Source organism: Schistocerca gregaria, chromosome X, assembly GCF_023897955.1.
Source record: "Schistocerca gregaria isolate iqSchGreg1 chromosome X, iqSchGreg1.2, whole genome shotgun sequence".
NCBI lineage: Eukaryota > Metazoa > Arthropoda > Insecta > Orthoptera > Acrididae > Schistocerca > Schistocerca gregaria.
The window spans coordinates 401,888,246-401,908,650 of NC_064931.1; the positions used below are offsets into that span (position 1 = coordinate 401,888,246).

General features: G+C 38.8%; 1 protein-coding gene across 3 annotated transcripts in view; it reads right to left on the reverse strand.

The window, feature by feature from the left end:
* LOC126297376 (uncharacterized) overlaps positions 1 to 20,405 on the reverse strand; it is a 352,843-nt gene that overhangs the window by 32,711 nt on the left and 299,727 nt on the right. For 2 of the 3 annotated variants that reach the window (XM_049988102.1, XM_049988101.1), the window contains exon 19: positions 17,617 to 17,742. In XM_049988102.1, the coding sequence (XP_049844059.1) occupies positions 17,617 to 17,742 (126 nt within the window). Of the gene's footprint in view, positions 1 to 17,616; positions 17,743 to 20,023; positions 20,123 to 20,405 lie in introns of those variants that run through there. The other variant, XM_049988103.1, reaches the window with a different exon arrangement.

Consider the following 20,405-nt stretch of genomic DNA (forward strand, 5'->3'; position numbering starts at 1 on the left):
ACAGTAGTACAAGTTTATGTGCCAACTAGCTCTGCAGATGATGAAGAAATTGATGAAACATATCATGAGATAAAAGAAATTATTCAGGTAGTGAAGGGAGACGAAAATGTAATAGTCATGGGTGATTGGAATTTAAGAGTAGGAAAAGGGAGAGAAGGAAACATAGTAGGTGAATATGGATTGGCGCTAAGAAATGAAAGATGATGCCGTCTGGTAGAATTTTGCACAGAGCATAACTTAATCATAACGAACACTTGGTTCAAGAATCGTAAAAGAAGGTTGTATAGATGGAAGACTCCTGGAGATACTAGAAGGTATCAAATAGATTATATAATGGTAAGACAGAGATTTAGGAACCAGGTTTTAAATTGTAAGACATTTCCAGGGGCAGATGTGGATTCTGACCACAATCTATTGGTTATGAACTGCAGATTAAAATGGAAGAAACTGCAAAAAGGTGGGAATTTAAGGAGATGGGATCTGGATAAATTGACTAAATCAAAGGTTGTACAGAGTTTCAGGGAGAGCATAAGGGAACAATTGACAGGAATAGGTAAAAGAAATAAAGTAGACGAAGAATGGGTAGCTCTGAGGGATGAAGTAGTGAAGGCAGCAGAGTATCAAGTAGGCAAAAAGACGAGGGCTAGTAGAAATCCTTGGGTAACAGAAGACATATTGAATTTAATTGACGAAAGGAGAAAATACAAAAATGCAGTAAATGAAGCAGACAAAAAGTAATACAAATGTCTCAAAAATGAGATGGAGAGGAAGTGCAAAATGGCTAAACAGGGATGGCTAGAGGACAAATGTAGAGGCATATATCACTAGGGGTATGATAGATACTGCCTACAGGAAAACCAATAAGACCTTTGGAGAAAGGAGAACCACTTGTATAAATATCAAGAGCTCAAATGGAAACCTAATTCTAAGCAAAGAAGGGAAAGCAGAAAGGTGAAAGGAGTACATAGAGGGTCTATACAAGGGCAACGTACTTGAGGACAATATTATGGAAATAGAAGAGGATGTAGATGAAGATGAAATGGGAGATAAAATACTGCCTAAGGAGTTTGAGAGAGCACTGAAAGACCTGAGTCAAAACAAGGCCCCGGGAGTAGACAACATTTCCATAGAACTACCGATGGCCTTGGGAGAGCCAGTCATGACAAAACTCTACCATCTGGTGAGCAAGATGTATGAAACAGGTGAAATACCCTCAGACTTCAAGAAGAATATAATAATTTCAATCCCAAAGAAAGCAGCTGTTGACAGATGTGAAAATACCGAACTATCAGTTTAGTAAGTCACAGCTGCAAAATACTAACACGAATTCTTTACAGACAAATGGAAAAACTGGTAGATGTGGACCTCGGGGAGGATCAGTTTGGATTCCGTAGAAATGTTGGAACACGTGAGGCAATACTGACCTTATGACTTATCTTAGAAGAAAGATTAAGGAAAGGCAAACCTACATTTCTAGCATTTGTAGACTTAGAGAAAGTTTTTGACAATGTTGACTGGAATACTCTCTTTCAAATTCTAAAGGTGGTAGCGGTAAAATACACAGGGAGCAAAAGGCTATTTACATTTTGTACAGAAACCAGATGGCAGTTGCAAGAGTTGAGGGACATGAAAGGGAAGCAGTGGTTGGGAAGGGAGTGAGACAGGATTGTAGTCTCTCTCCAATTTTATTCAGTCTGTATATTGAGCAAGCAGTGAAGGAAGCAAAAGAAAAATTCGGAGTAGGTATTAAAATCCATGGAGAAGACATAAAAACTTTGAGGTTTGCCAATTACATAGTAATTCTTTCAGAGACAGCAAAGGACTTGGAAGAGCAGTTGAAAGGAATGGACAATGTCTTGAAAGAAGGATATAAGATGAACATTAACAAAGCAAAACAAGGATAATGGAATGTAGTCGAATTAAATCAAGATGAACATTAACAAAGCAAAACAAGGATAATGGAATGTAGTCGAATTAAATCAAGTGATGCTGAGGGAATTAGATTAGGTAACAAGACACTTAAAGTAGTAAAGGAGTTTTGTTATTTGGGGAGCAAAATAACTGATGATGGTCAAAGGAGAGAGGATAGAAAATGTAGACTGGCAATGGCAAGGAAAGCGTTTCTGAAGAAGAGAAATTTATTAGCATCGAGTATAGATTTAAGTGTCAGGAAGTCGTTTCTGAAAGTATTTGTATGGAGTGTAGCCATGTATGGAAGTGAAACGTTGACAATAAATAATTTGGACATGAAAAGAAAAGAAGCTTTCGAAATGTGGTGCTACAGAAGAATGCTGAAGATTAGATGGGTAGATCACATAACTAATGAGGAGGTATTGAATAGAATTGGGGAGAAGAGGAGTTTGTGGCACAACTTGACAAAAGAAGGGACTGGTTAGTAGGACATGTTCTGAGGCATCAAGGGATCACAAATTTAGCATTGGAGGACAGCATGGAGGGTAAAAATCAGAGGGAGACCAAGAGATGAATACACTAAGCAGATTCAGAAGGATGTAGGTTGCAGTAAGTACCGGGAGATGACGCTTGCACAGGATAGAGTGGCATGGAGAGCTGCATCAAACCAGTCTCAGGACTGAAGACCACAACAACAACAAATGTACTCAAGAGCAGTCACACACTGATAAGGGAACAATCTACTTAGCATATCACTGTTTGGATTCCAGAAGGGTTGCTTGACTGAGAATGCTATTTGCACATTCATCAATCACATAGTACTAGCCTTAAATAATAATATATCACCAGCTGGTATTTTTTGTGATCTTTCCAAGGTGGCTTTACACACAGCTGGTTTGAATAATAGTTAACAAACGGAATGCGAAAGGTTGTGGTGAATAATTCGGACTATGTCAAAAAGGTAGAAAATTTTAGTGACTGGGGAAAAAAGTCATAAAGGAAGTCTCTCAGGGTTCAATTTTGGGTCTACTTCTATTCTTTGTGCATGTGAAAGACCATAGACTTAACATACATAAAGTAAAATTGGTATTTTTTGCAGGTGACATTAGTGTTATATAATAAAGCCCATTAGAGAGAAAGGGAGGTAGAAAATTTTAGACAATGGGGAAAAGTCACAAAAATATTGCCACAGCGTCCAATTTTTGGACCACTCCTATTCTTTATATATGTGAAACACCTTAGACTTAACATTCATCAACACTGGTACTTTCTGAGGATGATACTAGTGTTATATAATAAACCCCATTAGAATTAAAGCAACAGAAGAGATAGTAAAGGATATTTTACAAAGAATTACTAAGTTGTTCTCTGAAAATGGACTCTCCCTACATTTTGAAAAAAACACATTATATTAAATTCTGTACAACAAATAACAATGATACCAACAATTGCTGTAGCCCATTAGCAGCAGTCAGTTAATAGGGCAGAACAATCTAAATTTCTGGGTGTACACAGTGATGAAAACTTGAACTGAAAATAGGGATTATTATTGAGCTTCTCAAACCAGTAAATCCAGCTATTTTTGCTCTTTGTCAGATTGCTAATCTTGGAAACAAACATATCAACCACCTGATATATTTTGGATAATTCCACTGAATAATGTCTTACAAAATAATTTTCCAAGGTAACTCATAACTTAGGAAGAAAGTACAGATAGCACAAAAATGAGCACTAAGTATAATATGTGGTGTTCACCCACAGACATATGTAGGGTATCTCCTCAAGGAGATCACTTTAACTGTGATCACAAAACATAAATACACTAATGAAGATCATCATAAATAATCCATCACAATTTGAGAAGAACAGTTATGTACATACCAACAACACTAGAGCAAAAAAGACCTTTATTACCCATTGTTAAAGCTCTCAGGGGCTCTCAAAGGAATTCAATATACAGCAATAAAATTTTCGTTAATTTGCCCAACAACATAAAATGCCTGACTGGTAGTAAAGCAACTTTTAAACCTAAATTAAAATCATTTCTTCTCGAGAGCTGCCCCTATCTCATTGACAAAAACTTGCAGTCAGAAAAAAATGTAGTTGCAGGGGAAGAACTAAAAATAATAATTCATTAATGATAACACTGGTCATGTACACGTATTCTGTGAACTGATTCATTCCACATCATTTCAATAAAAGAATCTACGAAATATGTAACTGACACTTGTGGTGATACCTTGAAAAACAATGTTTGTGACATGAAAAGTGAGGCCTAATGCTGTTTACAGTTCGTGATCAGCCACTGAAGATGGAGCATTAATCACTACACAAATTTGCGGATGTTTATTTAATGTAAGATGAATCATGTTATAGTCCACTAAAAGAGCAATGAATGTATACAGAGAAAAGATCTGCAGTAGGTACCATTCTGAAAAACAAGATTTTCCAGCAACATTATTGAATAAATGCTTCAGGAGCTCTCATGGCGTCTGATCATATTAAGAACTCTCAAAAGTTCATGAACATAATTAAACAAATAAGAACCAATCCAGACAAAATTATGGGCAGTTTGGATGTGGTCTCTCTGTTCACAGGAGTCACTATGGAAGATACAAACTGTGGTAAGTATTAGCAGATTATTTCCCTCCACGGACTATCAAAATGTTTTGTCATACTTTGACGATCACCTACTTTTTGTGTAGTGATAAATTTTATGAAATGATTGACAGAATAGCCATGGGTTCTACATGCATAGTTCATGCATTAAATTCAGCTCCTCTTCATCTGTCTTGCTTATTTGGCTATGTTGATGACACCTTCATGATCTGGCCACATTGCATCAAAGCTCTTTACTAGTTCAACGATCATACGCATAGTATGTGCACTCATATGCTTTTCACCACCGAGATGGAGAGAGAAGAAAAACTATCATTTAAAGATGTTCTGCTTCGGTGAATATCAGGTGGGCAGCTAACGCACTTGGTTTACCAAAAACCAACAAATATTGACCTGTATCTCCATGCACAGAGCTTACATCATGTAGACCAAAAGAAAGATGTTTTAAATACACTGACACACATAGAGCTAACACTCTCTGTGACAAAGAACACCTGGCTTGAAAGATCAGACACCTAAAAAACGTATTCCAGAAGAACAGCTATAGTGACTGATATATTAAATTGATCATCTCTAAGAAACACAAACACAGTGATACCCAATCATTAGAAGGTGATCAAGTCATAGCATTCTTCCTTTCTTGAGAGATATGACAAATAAAATAAACAGAGTCTAGATCAAACACACTATTCAATCCATTTCTGCCCACTCAAGAAAATTAAAAGAGATGCTGTGCACAGTAAAAGATAGCCATGGTCTCAATGGCCCCAGAATTTGTAAACAGATTGCGACTCTGGTAGGAGTTACATTGGTCAGTCAATAAAAATGATTTCAGAATGTTGCACATAGCACCAATGCCGCATTAAATATCGCAATTTTGAGGAATCTGATTTTGCTGAACACAGACTCTTGAATAAATACACATTTTTGATGAAATGATAATATTACCCCATACGGCTATCTGCTATGGTTCTGTCATCAAAGAAGCTGTTGAGATCAGAATTTGTATGAACAACTTTAACTGGGAGTGTGGCTGCACCCTTAGTAGTGCATGGAAATGTGCAATTGATGCTGAAGAGCAAAACAGAAATCAGATGAGTCATTCACCATTTACCAAAGGAGGAACTTGTCAGAAACTTGGGACTGACACAAATATGACACGGCAAGAACTGTGTGAAGCATTTATTCAGCCATCATTCTAATTTTGAGAAATTTATAATTATGGATAAAAACTTAAGAGAAACTGAGTCACTCACATAACAAAGTGTTGGCCTACATTGTCAACAAAGAATGGAATTTGAGAATATGGTGCTGTATCATGAGGGAGAACGAGCATCAGGAAGTGTGCACCAACTTGGCCATGAAATGAAACTCTTCATCCACATAAAATTGTCCACTTTCATTTTATCGCTGTTAATATACAAGAAACACTGCCCGAGAAATCAGACAAAACCAAGGGGTACTGAATACAAGCTTGAGGGGTGAAGAAAAAAGTGGGCATCACTGTTCAACAGCAAGTACAATAAGTTAATGGAACACGACACACAGCACACATATATGACATCTGCACTACTGCGGACATATTTTCAGTGCAATACAGATACACACATAAACGGGAGTAAGAAATCAAACTAAATACAAGTGCTATGTAATGATCCACTGGCAACCATGGGTCCCTAACACTAAAAAGTCTCAGACACACACTCTGAACAGCCTCTGAAGTTTGTCAGAGTTTGGACCTAACCTTTACACTGAGAGAGTCAATTTTGTCTTCCTATGAACATTAAAGTTATTCAGAATTTATGTTTCCGAGTTGAAATATTTTTTATAAATTGTAGAAGGATGGCCAGTGAAGTAGTCTTTTATTTTGCTTTTAAAGATGTGAGGACTTCCAATTTCCTATCTGATGACTGTTGGCATCCTAACAGACTTTTGCCACTGGAATACAAATCCCATTATAACCCCAGGAAGGGCTGCATGGGCTAAATGGAAATTATGTTTACAATGTTATTTTATACATGCTGGACCTTGTGAATTACATGGTCAATAATGAAAGTCGGTGGATGACGTAACAGCCATAAATACTTCTTAAAACGTTTCATTTCAGTGCCATAAGCGGTTTCAGGCTATCATGGCTAATATTTTCAGTTAAAAAGATGTTTTGATCAACAGCATGGCACCTGCTCCTGTACTGTACAAGAATATTTGAAAATTTAGTGCCACTTTACGAATTGTTTCATAAATAAAAACATGCTAAAGTGCTTGCATTTATTTAGATACAATATAAAATAATTGTATTCACTTATGTGAAGTTCCAGTAAATAGTGATTTGTTTTGTTTTGGTCCATGTAAGGATGAGCCTGATAGTAGGGGATATTATTTTACTTTTTATTCACTTTCAAAAGTCACTTTCTTCTCAAGCCATAGCCGGCAGTGTCAATTGCCTGTAATTTTTCCATCCTATGGTCTGGCAACAGCAAGTCAGCAAGCATCTCGATCACGCACCTCCCTTGTGTGCTGACGAGGGAATGCCAGCCCGGCATTGACGCTGAGCAGGCCATGCTCTGGAAATTTCCATGCCGCCTGCCGCCCCGCGGATTTCTCAGCTTCTGACCAATCAGGGCTGGATGTAACCAGCCGCCTGCCACCAGGCTCTCTCTCTCAATTGCGCGCACTGTAGCAGTCAACATCTCCTGCCTCCTGCCCTTCCCGGTGCTGCAGCACCACGGACTTTGTCTTTCTAGGCACCGCTTTTCCTTAACTATGCAAACTACGGTTCGCCCACGACTACGATCTGGCTCACTCTTGCCTCCCTAAGCCTGACTATGTGATCACTTAGGAGGCAAAAGTGGCTGCCAATAAAAGACGTATTACTGAAAACCTTCCTAATGGTTCTTTCATGCCCACCGCCTTCGAATACAATTGTCCTGAACAAACTGGTGTCAGAAGTACGGATGTGTTCAAATAGCGACTTTGTCGCTATTCCAGTTTCTCCCAGCGAAGTGCTCAGTGTTTTGTGCATAGAGTGCGCCGACTGGCCAGCATGTTCATCTCGCATGGGCTGTGGCCGTAGAAACACACAAGGTGCACACTGCAGTGTTGGAGGTGCCTGAGTCCGAGGGAATCACGCACACGAGCTGTATGCCGCCATTACCCGCTGCTGTCGCCGCCACGCCAGGGGCCTGCCACTGCCACATACCGGCCGAGGCAGAGTCGACCGTCGCCAACACTTCAGCTGCTGCTGCCGCCCGAGGGTCCAGCAGCAGCCTGCCGCCACGTCGCCCGTCGCCGCCACTCCAACACGCCATCGCCAACGCGTCACGCCGACTCCACTTTCATGTAAGTCACAGCGATGCTTCCAACTTTAACATTGAGCCATCCATCACTGGAGTAGGTTATTTGTGACCTTCCTTTTTTGTAACAATCATTTTTTGGGTCACTATATGCGGGCAGTGAATCAAGTAACTAACCCACATATGTATCCGTTACTGCGCATTGTCGAAACAATAGACTGACTAGGCAACTGCAAGTATTTCATCACCCTTGACTTACGCTCTGGATATCATCAAATCCTTGTAGCACCCCAGGACCACCATAAAACTGCTTTTGTCATATCTACAGGATTCTATGAATTTGTAAGAATGCCCTTTGGTTTGAGGAATGCACCCGCCACTTTTCAAAGATTTGTAGATTTGTTGTTGCGTGCATTGAAACCCACAACATGCTTCGTATATCTAGATGACATTATTATTTTTTCTAACACCATCAAAGAACATGCAGAAAGGTTGAGGGATGTTTTGGAAAGATTGAAAGGAGCTCACTTGAGTGTGAAACTGGAAAAGTTTGCCTTTGCTCCATCATAGGTACAATATTTGGGACATACAGTAAGTGAAGATGTTGTCAAACCGGATCCCCATTTGACCACAGCAGTAAAGCAATTTCCAACACCCAACAAATATCAAAGAATTACAGTCATTTTTAGGCCTTGCCAATTATTACAGACGTTTTGTGAACAATTGTGCTATCATTGCTAACCCCCTGACTAAATTACTGAAAAAAATGATCTAGTTTTATCTGGACCAAGAAATGTGATGAAGCAGTTCAACAAATCCAACATGTTTTAACTAGAGCCCCTGTACTAGCATGCCCATATTTTGAAAGATGCCTCCGATTATGCTGTAGGATCCATCCCGTCACAAAAAACTGATGGAGAAAAATGACTAACTGGTTATGTATCTCAGCAGCTTAACGAAGCAGACTTAAATTACAGTACAACTGACAAGGAACTCTTAGCACTCTTTTTTTTTTGTGTAACCTATTTTCAATGCTATTTGTACGAGAGAAAATTTACTGTCATCACAGATCATGCAGCATTACAATGGATGTTAAGTTTAAAAGACCCCAGCAGTAGGTTAACTTGTTGGGCTTTAAAATTTAGCGAATTTGAATATGAGGCAAAACATAAACCGGGCAAGTTGTATCAAAATGCCAATGCATTAAGCCAGAAAGTTAGAGTGAATGTTACCAATGATGTTTCTATTGAAGACTTGAGTGAAGCACAGCAAACAGACGTTGAATGTCAGAAGTCTGAAACTTTGTCTGAATTTTCTGTTGAGGATGGAATTTTGTATCGAAAAACCTCATTGGGTAAACGGGTAGTAATTCAGAAATAACTACGTCCCAAGATAATAGCAGAATGTCACGATAGCCTGCAAGCATGTCATAATGGTCTCCACACCACTAATTGTCAAATAGCTGCCCGCTATTTCTGGGAAGGCAGACAGAGACATGTACTAAAGTATATACAAAATTATTTGCCATGTTTTAAGAGGTCACTGCCGCCCCGAACAAAGGTACCCTTGCAGCAAGTGCCAGAAGCCACTTGTCCCTGGGCTTTGGTAGCAGCAGATATCTTTGTTCCTTTCCCTTTGAACCCACAAAATAACTGATATATATTGTCCATCATAGGTCATTTTTTCAGGTTTTTAATTCTCGTTCCCATACCAGATATGTCTGCAGAAACTGTAGCTCGTGCATTTGTCATCCACTTTATGTTACCCTATGGAAGCCCTGAAGCTGTACTTACAAGGCACGAATTGTATGTCCACATTGTTTACAGAATTCTGTCAATTGTAGCGAAACAAAAAGTGGAGAATGACACTGTTTCACCCAAAACGGAACGGACGCCTGGAGCGAGTCCACTGCACCATTACACGCGTGCTCTCCTACTATGTGAATAAAAATCAACTGACTGGGACAGGTATATCCAATATGTTGCGTCGGTATATAATAGCCGTGTCCATGAAACTACAGGATATTCCCCTTATGAAGTGGTATATGGGTGACCTATGAATTCACCTTTTGAGATTGACAAACTGTCCCCTGGAATTAAATCCAAAGACGTGAAAGGTTTGGCATGACGTCAAAAAGCCATTTGGAAAAAAGTGAGAGGGAACAATGCAAAAGCCACTGCTCAACAGTTAAAGAGGGATAATCAGAAAGCAAAAATGGCCGAGTACAAGATAGGAGATCTAGTTATGTTATGCAATCCAGTAGTAAAACACGGAATAACAAAGAAGTTTACACCTACGTATGAAGGACCATACTGTATCAGGCAGCTTACTTCACCGGTAAATGTGGAAATTCAATTACCAGAACACACAGTGATCGTTCATTTCGACAGGTTAAAGTTGTACAAGGGTTCCGAGCCAGCCCCGCTTGATAGTGAAACAGAGCCTGCTACGCCAGTAGTTCCACCCATGAAAGCAAGAAAGAACTTAATACAACTGCCTAGACCACCACATAAATATGTTCTAAGATCAAAACACCCCTATGAGTTATGTTCCAGAGATTAGGTCCAATATGACATGTAATCAGCTGGAAAAGTCCTGAGTGAGGCAAGAGAATTAATTGATATAAACTACAATCACTGCTGTATAGTTATTTAAGTTGTGCATGTTAGTTATAAATACATATAAGGATTGGCAACCATTGGTAATAGAATTTAGGATGTCACATGTTAATATAAGTGATTGGAGTTTTTTAAATTATTTTGTATGGTATTGTTTAACGTCTCCAGTAATGTTGTCATAGCAGTAGAGTACTGAAAAACACAAACACTCACTGCTAACAGAGTTAAATGGAAAAGTTGTCCCTGGCAGTGGAACACGCAGAGATACGAATCAAGTAATCTTGTATATGTCAAATGGATTTACACTTCACCTGTTGATTTAGTGAATAGTGAACAGACAGCAGTTAAAGCTTTACCATAAAACATGATAGTAACACGCATTCATAATTGCCAGTGGATCAGTGACAACATGCTGCCATCTACCTGCCAGTTGAAATACGCCCCATTACATGTATGTTTACGCTAAATGTTCACACACCAATACAACAAGAATATGTATGTCCAAGTTAAACAACAAATATGTTACTTTAAAAGTAAAAGGAGTCTACCTGAAGTGCTATTTTATTGCTTTCATAATGCAAAGTGCTATTTTATTGCTTTCATAATGCAATGTTGAAGAGACAACAAGGTAAGCTTTTACGATGCTACGAGTTTCTGTATATTAAACGCCAAAGAGAAAGTTGTGTAGTTTCTGCCAGGCAGAGCCTGCCGGCTACAGCTGTTTGCAGATCACAAGCCCTGCCCCTCCCCGCCACTTGGCAATGCTGCACCTCCTTCACACGACAGCCAAAAGGAATGGGTTTGAGATGCCATCGTATAATACAGTAAAGAAAAGTGAAAACCAAGTTTATGTTAATCCTGAATAACAACCCTAACATCATTGTCCAGTTCAGAAGTTATTAGGTATTTGTTCAAGTAAATGATATCTGAGAGAGTAAAGTCAACATTACAATCCACGTAGAAATATAAAAATCCATAAATTATGTACATTTCAGAAGAACAGAGTATCTAAGTGAGTAAATGAATCGTGATAGTTCAGTGAACTTTAATGACGAGTTATCTCAACACCACTATTACTGAAATTAAGCCTTAATCTGTTGCAACAGTAGCATTGAGAGTGTTTTATGTACGTATTAATCAGACAGACCCAGCGTGGATGCCAGCACCGCTGCCGCCGCAGCCGGTTGGAACCGGTCACAGCCGTACTGTCAGCTGTACTGTCAACAACCTGCAATCCTACACCTGTCACATCTTAGCCCCCTAAGTTGCACTGAATCTCAATGCAGAATTCTTATCCACTCTATGATGAACATTTTGAATAAATTTACTCACATTTGCAATGCTAAGGAAATTACTTTCCTCCCTATGCACTCTACACAAGACAAATGAACTCTAATTTTATTACAAACAAAAACAGTGACAGGTAAGTAATATTGACGCCAGTGAGGGGCAACCAGTACCAGTATTAGGAAGCAGGTAGGTGAAAAAGTAACAAATAAAACTCGGCACAAAAGGCTAGGGGAATACCAACAATCAACCTTACATAATTATGAGACCAGAAGTACAAATAACACAGGAAATATTATACCAAATGTTTAATAATATTAAAGAAGGTAATGGCAATTATTGATCTGATAACTGAAGAAGACATAGAACCACTTTAAGTCAAAACCTTGCTAACAGAAGTATTAACGTGACACTGTACTATTTCACAGCATTGCTAGTGACACTGGCACAACTTAACGACAGCACACCTGTAGGTGGACATTCTAGGGATGTGTCATTTGGTATGGAGATGCAAACAAAAGCATACAAACAATAATGGATACCTTTTACACTTATTTTGCGATGAAATATAACTGGAGGATAAGGAAGTTTTGTGTAAGGGAAATAATATTTTGTACTTTCGCTTCTATTGTGGTTTTGATACCGCTTGTGTCACTATGATGGGTTGCCAATTGCTTATGCCTAGTATTATTTTTACTATTGCTCATTTTGTCTATGTTTAATTACCAGTTATTAGAGAGTTTTGCTAGAACTTTACCAGCACCAGTAATTGAGTATTTGTGTCGATAAACCTAGTGTTTCCATGTGTCACTGTGTTACTAGAATGATGGGGATAACTATTTAACTTTTAGGATTCCAAGTATGCCAGAGCAAGTTCCCGAGTATTGCCCATTATTTAAGTGTTTATTAATAATGTTCTAGGTAAGAAACTATTTTGGAAGGGTAATTTAAGACGTAACCATGTTTTATTTCATTTGTATTTGGATGTTTGTTCCTGTGATAGATAACATAAACCGAGTGAATAATGCCCACCGGACAAGCAAATTTTGGCCATACACCTAGTCTGTTGGATGAACAAGAGAACCACATCCACAAGGGCACGTACCTGACGTGACGCGACTGGTAATTGTGCGGACCCCTAGCTGTCTATGTTGTTCCTTCACTTTCAGTTTTACGACATAGTCCGCTCTAACCACTTTCATCTTTCAATTTCCAACAGAACAATGCCTTTTGGAGTTTATTATCCAGGTGTATTCCAACACAAAACTATTCAGTTCAGGTGAACTAACACAGTGAGACTTTAATCTTTCATATCGGAGAAGAGTTCATGAGAATAATGTTCCGTGCTCTCTGACGACTGCTGATCAGGCATTATCAGACGCGAACTGCGTCTAGCCCCCCAGCTAACCTCCAGTAAGTGGAAATCTCAGTTCAGAATGTGAGCCTTCTTTGACATCAATCTTCCATTGTATTTGCCGAAGGATCTCTGACTGCTGAAGTCTTATTATTTAACTGTACGACGTGTCCCAGGACACTGTGATATACCCACGTATAGATGGAGTTTTAAGCAACTAGCTGGGCCTTATGAGGCCAGCACCTCGGAGTTATAGAGACGGAAAGTTTAGTCGCAAATGGTGAGAGGATGAAGATAGCGAACTAGGTCGCACAGTAAGGTGTTTTTAATTAATTAATTAAATTTATGTGAGAGATGTCGAGTTTTAAGAAGAAGTGTGTAGCACCTATCTTGGAATTGCAGCATTGTCACATACACAGTTAAGTAAGCGATACCGTGGTCAACAATGCGCTGTGCACTATACCTCCATAAAGGAAAAGTCCTTCAGAAATTACGCTCAATTTAGTCATTTCTAATTCAATTCCTTGCACTTTCTGTTCCCACTGTGGAAGTCTCTAGGCTCTCGTCGAGTTTTGTTTTTCTCCTCTAGTTATCAACAGCACTGAATTCCTCCAGGGCCATGTACCTTACATGTAGCGGTTAGTGCCCACAGAGCACCCCGCTGATCAGTTTATTCTTTCAGTTTTCGGTTTCATAAACCAATCGCCTACCTATCTGTTTCATCTGTGCATCATTGCCTCCCTCCAGGGGCCAATACGAATACTACAGTCGGAGTTCCTCTATTGTCGCAGTGTTCAGCCTTCTGACCCCTCCCGCAGCATTCATCCTCATGATACTATTTCAATGCTTGTGAAGCTTGCTCTTATATCTCTACACAGTTATTATAATCGGAATTTCTCTCGTCTTCATCAGTCGCCAGGGGACCATTCATATTCGGCCTTCTGAGCCTCTCTAGCAGTGTTCATCCTGCACCCAGCCTATTCTTAGGCTATACCTCTATTGTACGCAGAGGTTTAATGAGTATCACTTGACTGTACTATCTAGTTACAGATGGTAATCGTACAACTGCAGTAAAACTGTTCCCCTCCCCCCCCTCCCCAATTTTTCCCTGGCATCGGAGTTAAGCAAAGTTGTTTTTCACTCACCATCACAAACACACATTCACACACTAGTACACTAGTAACCCCAGATATCTGACACTGTCCTCCCACAATAACACTTTCTACTGTTGAGGCTATGCGACTTTACATAGTCCTGGGCAACGAGATGCCCCACCTGCACCGAACTGGTGTCATTTTTCTTTGTCATTTTCACATATGACTTTATGGTGTTTAGCAAATATAATGATGCATGAAAAACTTCTTCTCATAATGTGAACATTATCATACTTGGATGGTTAGCCTAAAGAGACATTTAACTTTGTTTACTTATTGATATGGAATATGTAGCAAATTTAATATGATACTTGTGTACCTCGTTTCTATATTTTCATTTTTATGTATCAGTTATATTTGGTTGAAAATGGATTCCCAAGGAACTTTGATATTGGTTGTAACTAACACTGTGTTAAAAATTTCAATTACTTTTTCTTGCAGAATGGTAATTGGTTATCCTTCATTGATCAGCTAATAGGGAGTGTTGGGGTTCATTTTTGGGGACTGGGAAGATGAAGCTGTGGCAAATCTGTTCTGCAGGGAATGCCAAACACACTTCTCCCTCCAGCGCCACAGTGAAGCAGTGGAACAGTGGGGGATTCAGGGTAGGGGATTGCGGGGGGTTCCTGTCTTTGGGGTCTGTCATCTTTTCCTTCTTTGACTCCAACACTCTGAATCTTCTATTTCATTTCTTACTTCTCATCAGAGTACCAAGCTATCATTCCCTCTGTCCACATGCATACGTTTCTCTTGCTGAGACCCTTCTTATTTACCGTGTCATCTTTGTTAAGTGACTAAAGCCTATTGTAGAGGAGGCTCCGGGTAACAAGCCAGCATTTCTACACTATTGAGGATACTGAATTTACTTGAATATGTTTTACATTTAAAACCTAACTACATAATTGTTGTGACGTATCTGTCACTTATGAACCAATTTACTAATGCATAATGTAATTTTAAACAGAACCCGCTGTAACAACGCATCTAGAGTGATGTCACACGTAATCCCACTTTTGACACGCGCTGCTCTGATGTAGCTGCCACGCTGACTCCTGCCCGCATTACTAGTGCTACCATGATATTAATGCTTCATTGCTATGAACGCAACTTCCAGTCACAGACATATGAAATAGAAATCTCAAACAGTAGATTTCTAGCAAACCGTTCTTATTGTGATGTTATCATGCCACTAATAAACTTTATAGCTACTATGGCTTACACACTTAGTATTTGCACCCATCTGCCTGTAAGTTCATTTGTGGTACCTCTGTCAACTCATTGGCCTGCATTATCTAATACATCAAATGATCACCTCTTAACGTCTATTGATGACCTTTTAAAACATGAACAAGGACAAATTTCTTACAGTCACCTGTTAGCACACTTAAATGAATGGCAATTAAACTACATACAACCATTATACCCATCGCCACAGCAACCCCAGTCACTGCTATTCTTATTATTGTACTGATATGGATCTTTTACAAAAACGGATTTTGCAAACGATTAAGACCGTCCCCTGCAATGGTTCCACAACCCCAGCCTCAGGGCGAATATCGCCCATGACTAGAAGAAAGGACCTATCAAGCATGTGCCCTCCCTTAGTTGTAAGAGTGCAATTGTGTTATCTACAAATGTGAAAACTTGTGCAGTATAGTGAAGTGCTCCCCTACTGTCGACTCCCTTTTTAAATGTGTGAACCTCCCCTCATACCCCACTGCGCAGAGTTCCAGTGCACAGGCTTGGCCACAGCCACGCCCTCTTCCCACCGGCAGCCTGTACACTGCCCACTGAGAACACCACCACACGCCGCCTCACACCACCCAGTCCAGTGTGCAACTTCAATGGTGATATGCATACTCATTTTGAAAAAATGGACACTTTGTGTATATGCCTAATCCAAACTATTTTCACATTTTATTCATGCTTGTTAACTAATGTAATTTTGTTCTGATGTTTTGTAATGTTTATTCTTGTATACACATAATACTGTTGACATGTGTAAATCCCGTTGTGACCCCTAGGAGGTCTTTAAAGTCTCTATTCCCTCCCATAAGTTAAGGCCCCTGCCAACCTCTGTCCATCCCATGGTTTGGCAACAGCAAGTTAGCAAGCATCTCGATCATGTGCCTCCCTCGTGTGCTGATCAGGCCACGCTCTGAAAATATCCATGCCGCCCCGTGGGAGTCTCAGTTTCTGACCAATCAGGGCTGAGGAAGCTGCGTTGCCGTGCTGGATGTACCTGGCTGCCTGCCACCTGGCTTTCTATCTTGATCGCGCACCCTGTAGCAGTCGACATCTCCTGCCCTTCCCGGTGCTGTGGCACTGCGCACTTTGTCTTTCCTGACACCGCTTTTCCTTAACTATGCGAACTACGGTTCATCCTCGACTATGCTCTGGCTCACTCTCGCCTCCCCAGACCTGACTGTGTGACCCTTTAGGAGGCAAAAGTGACCAATAAAAGACTTATTACTTAAAACCTTCCTAATGGTTCTTTCACACCCACCATCTTCCAATCCGGCTGTCCTGAACATCCATAATGGTTCTCCAGGTTGAGTTATATGGTACTGAATTGCAAACACCACACATATCAGAAATAAATTTACAATATGTGTGCTGTCCACAATTCAACAACATCCAAACTGAACTGGAAAACCATACATATTAAATTTAAAATATGTATGCTGTTTGCAATTCAACAGCCTATACATCGAGCTGGAAAACCGTAAGAAATCACAACAAAACAAATTACCATCTACTTGAACTTATGTAAGTGAGTACAACCAATTCACATTGTACCTAAATAAATGCAAGCAATTTAGTGTGTTTTGGTTAATGAAGCAACTTATAAAATGGCACTTAATATTCAAATAGTCTTGTACAGTGCAGCAGCAGACAACAGGCTGTTCAGCAAAACATCCACCTCACTGAAAATAATTTGCCATCTTAGATTGTCACTGCATACCATTTCTGTGTGTTTTAGATGGCTAAAGATCGGTAGAGAGACAAATAAAGGGGAAGATCAAAATCATACTTGTTGGTAAACATTTACTGAACTTGGAACAGAATCTTTTGGATCAAACAAAGATTTCAACTGAAAACAAATGGTAGCCTGTCACAATAACTTTTTTGTTCAAGTAATGGAAGCATGAACAAAAGAGACACTACATTATAAACACTTAAATGTCTGTAGTATGCAAAGTCCTTAAAAAGGAACACCATAAATCTGAATTTTTGTTGACACATGCAAAATATAGAAGATAAAATTGATTCCTAATTATTCACATGCACAGAAAATCTTTATACTTTTAATTTAAATGACTGAATGGATCAAAATATATGGACTGAAACTTGTATTTACTAAAATACTCAATACTTGCCTGATGCCATCTGTTTAGCCATGAAACTTTGCACAATTTTGTCCAGACAGTCTGTAAATTTTATGTAGTATGGATCAGTGAAAATGTTATCCACTCTTCCACATTCATATAGATAATACTGGATGCCTGCAAACAGGAGTAACAAAAGTGAAGTTCAAATAACATGTTTATACTGCACTTGCAATCTCATGATTTCTGAAAGAAGCATGAGAATAACTTCTTGTAATTATTTCTTCAATTAAAACCACAAAATGAAAATGGCAAAAAGTGATGTCACAAGTTTTGTTTGTAACTGAGAGAAATGTTGATTTGAGGCACTATTTTTTGGTGATATTGTGAGAAACATTCTGTCTCCTGCAAAAAATATGACCATCAAGCATAGCTTAACAGAAACTCATTGAAGTTATTTTGTTTACATTTATTTAATTTTCTTTAAAGCACTGCTAATTATACTGCCACATACGAACAACATGAACACTTCTTGTCTGTACAGTAATATACAAACTTGAGTCCTTAGAATATATCATTTTTCCCACAAGTTTGTCTATTATAAAGAAATACAACCTCATATCTGATGAGTGTAGGCATAATCTGTTGGCAGAAGCAGGCACATGTCTCATGTAACTTGCCTTTATGACACACTGCTCTCGACTGACAAGGATATTCAGAGCTATAGACATAGAATGTGGTACACCACCACAAAATAGAACAAAAACACAGATTCAACTTACATGATGATAATTTACATTAAATATCCAGGATCACATGTTAAATACAGGGGTTGGACAAAAATATAACAACACCACAAGAAATCCATGCTTGAACATATATGCACATGGTAGCAAACTTGCAGATTGTGCTGTTGTATATGGGCATGAACAGCTAATATGCAATGTCCTCAATATGTTGCAAGTGTCAGTCGTGGTCAGAACAGTGTTCTGTGTATCTGTGAGTGTATTATGTTGGAGCTATGTGAATTTGAATGTGGAAATGTGTTAGGTGCTTCCATAAGCAAGGAAGCAGAAGTCTGTGTTTCAAGAGGCACTGATGGAAGATTTATATTGCATGCAGGGAAAGTGGAAATACATCATCCACTAAGTCACCATTTGGACAAAGTGTGATCATGATGGATGGTCACGGAAGAGGATAATGACAAAAAAACAAGTGCATGACAGCTGCAAAAACTACTGCAGAACTAGATGTTGCACCTGTGAACCCTGTGAGCACGAAAACAACACAAAGGGAGCTCCAAAAGCAGGGAATTGCAGGGCAAGTTGGAATTCCAAAGCCACTCCTCAGTGATACATATGCCTGCACCATGTGTATCATTTCTTGTTGAGTGAGTCACAGCTCTATAGATACAATCTTTGGTGGAACCTACTCCATTAAGTCAATATCATACAAAAAAACAGTAATACCATTAAACTGTGGCAAATATCCAACACTTCCATAGGTGTTAACAGACACAAGTTTAAATGTCATAACTGGTTATTAAAATAAATTTAAAATGACATAGTAAAATTACAACTACTGATTTTACGATGGCAGTCTGGCTTCAGCTGCCAGAGACTGTGGTCTTTTGTGTGTGTGTGTGTGTGTGTGTGTGTGTGTGTGTGTGTGTGTGTGTGTGTGTGTGTGTGTATGTGTGTGTGTGTGTGTGTGTCAACTGTCCTTTTCATAATATTGATATATTCCATCCTGCATTTTCCACTGTTTCATTAAAATTAACCTATATTGCAACTAAGCATGGATTAAATGTACCAGGAATCAATGTATGGGAACAGTTATGCAATTCAGACTGAAACTTCTTAGAAACTATTTTTGTTTAATCTCACAATGACAACAAAACGTACCACAGAGTCAGCACGTACTAAGGCACCATATACAGTAGGTTGTGGATATATATTCTGACACTCTCAGTATGTAATCTTTACCTTTGTGGATATAGACATATATCAGGTTAAGATCCTATACATCAAACATGTTTATGGTTAGAACAGGAAGCAGTTAAAAGTTATTTGTGGTGGATTGATGGGTAACATTAATTCCTGTGGACATTGTGCAACAATTTCAAGTATGGCCCAATAATACATTGGTCAGAAACAGCCTTTCTACAATACATCATCAAACAACTGGATGAATTCATTCAAATTACATTTGTTCATTTAACAAAATATATTGGTTTCTCCTCTTTTATACTCCTGACCTACTGTATTTGTTCGTAGCCACATTCTTCTTGTGTTTCCAAGCACATCCAAGGGTGTTATTTTTCTGAAATATGATATTAACTTTTCACTTAGGGACAAATCTCACAATGTGGTCCACTATAGAACCTTTATCATTTCATGTAGATATCATGTAATGTTTACATTCACCTCAATTGTCTGAATTACTATGTTTCACTCACCTAACATTTTTCATTACTGTGTGGTATGACTTCATCACATCACGTGTTTCCTAATGATCTTAATGAGCTGTTTCAAGTCTGACACATGTAAGTTAACACCTGTAACAACAGCAATCAAAATTTTAATTTGTTTTGGTTTTTTCCTATGTAATTTTAGCAGTATTTTATAATCAATTGTGAATTTTTGTATGTGTGTATAAATGCAGTGATTCTTTACCACATTTATGACATCAATAGTGCCAACATAATCAGTATTAGTATTTGTTGGCTTGCTTAAATATGAAGGTTTCAAGGAATTTGAAATTTATTACATCTATGTGTACATGAAAATATGTATATTTAATATTGTAGTCTTATGAAACAGACATAAGAGGAATCATGT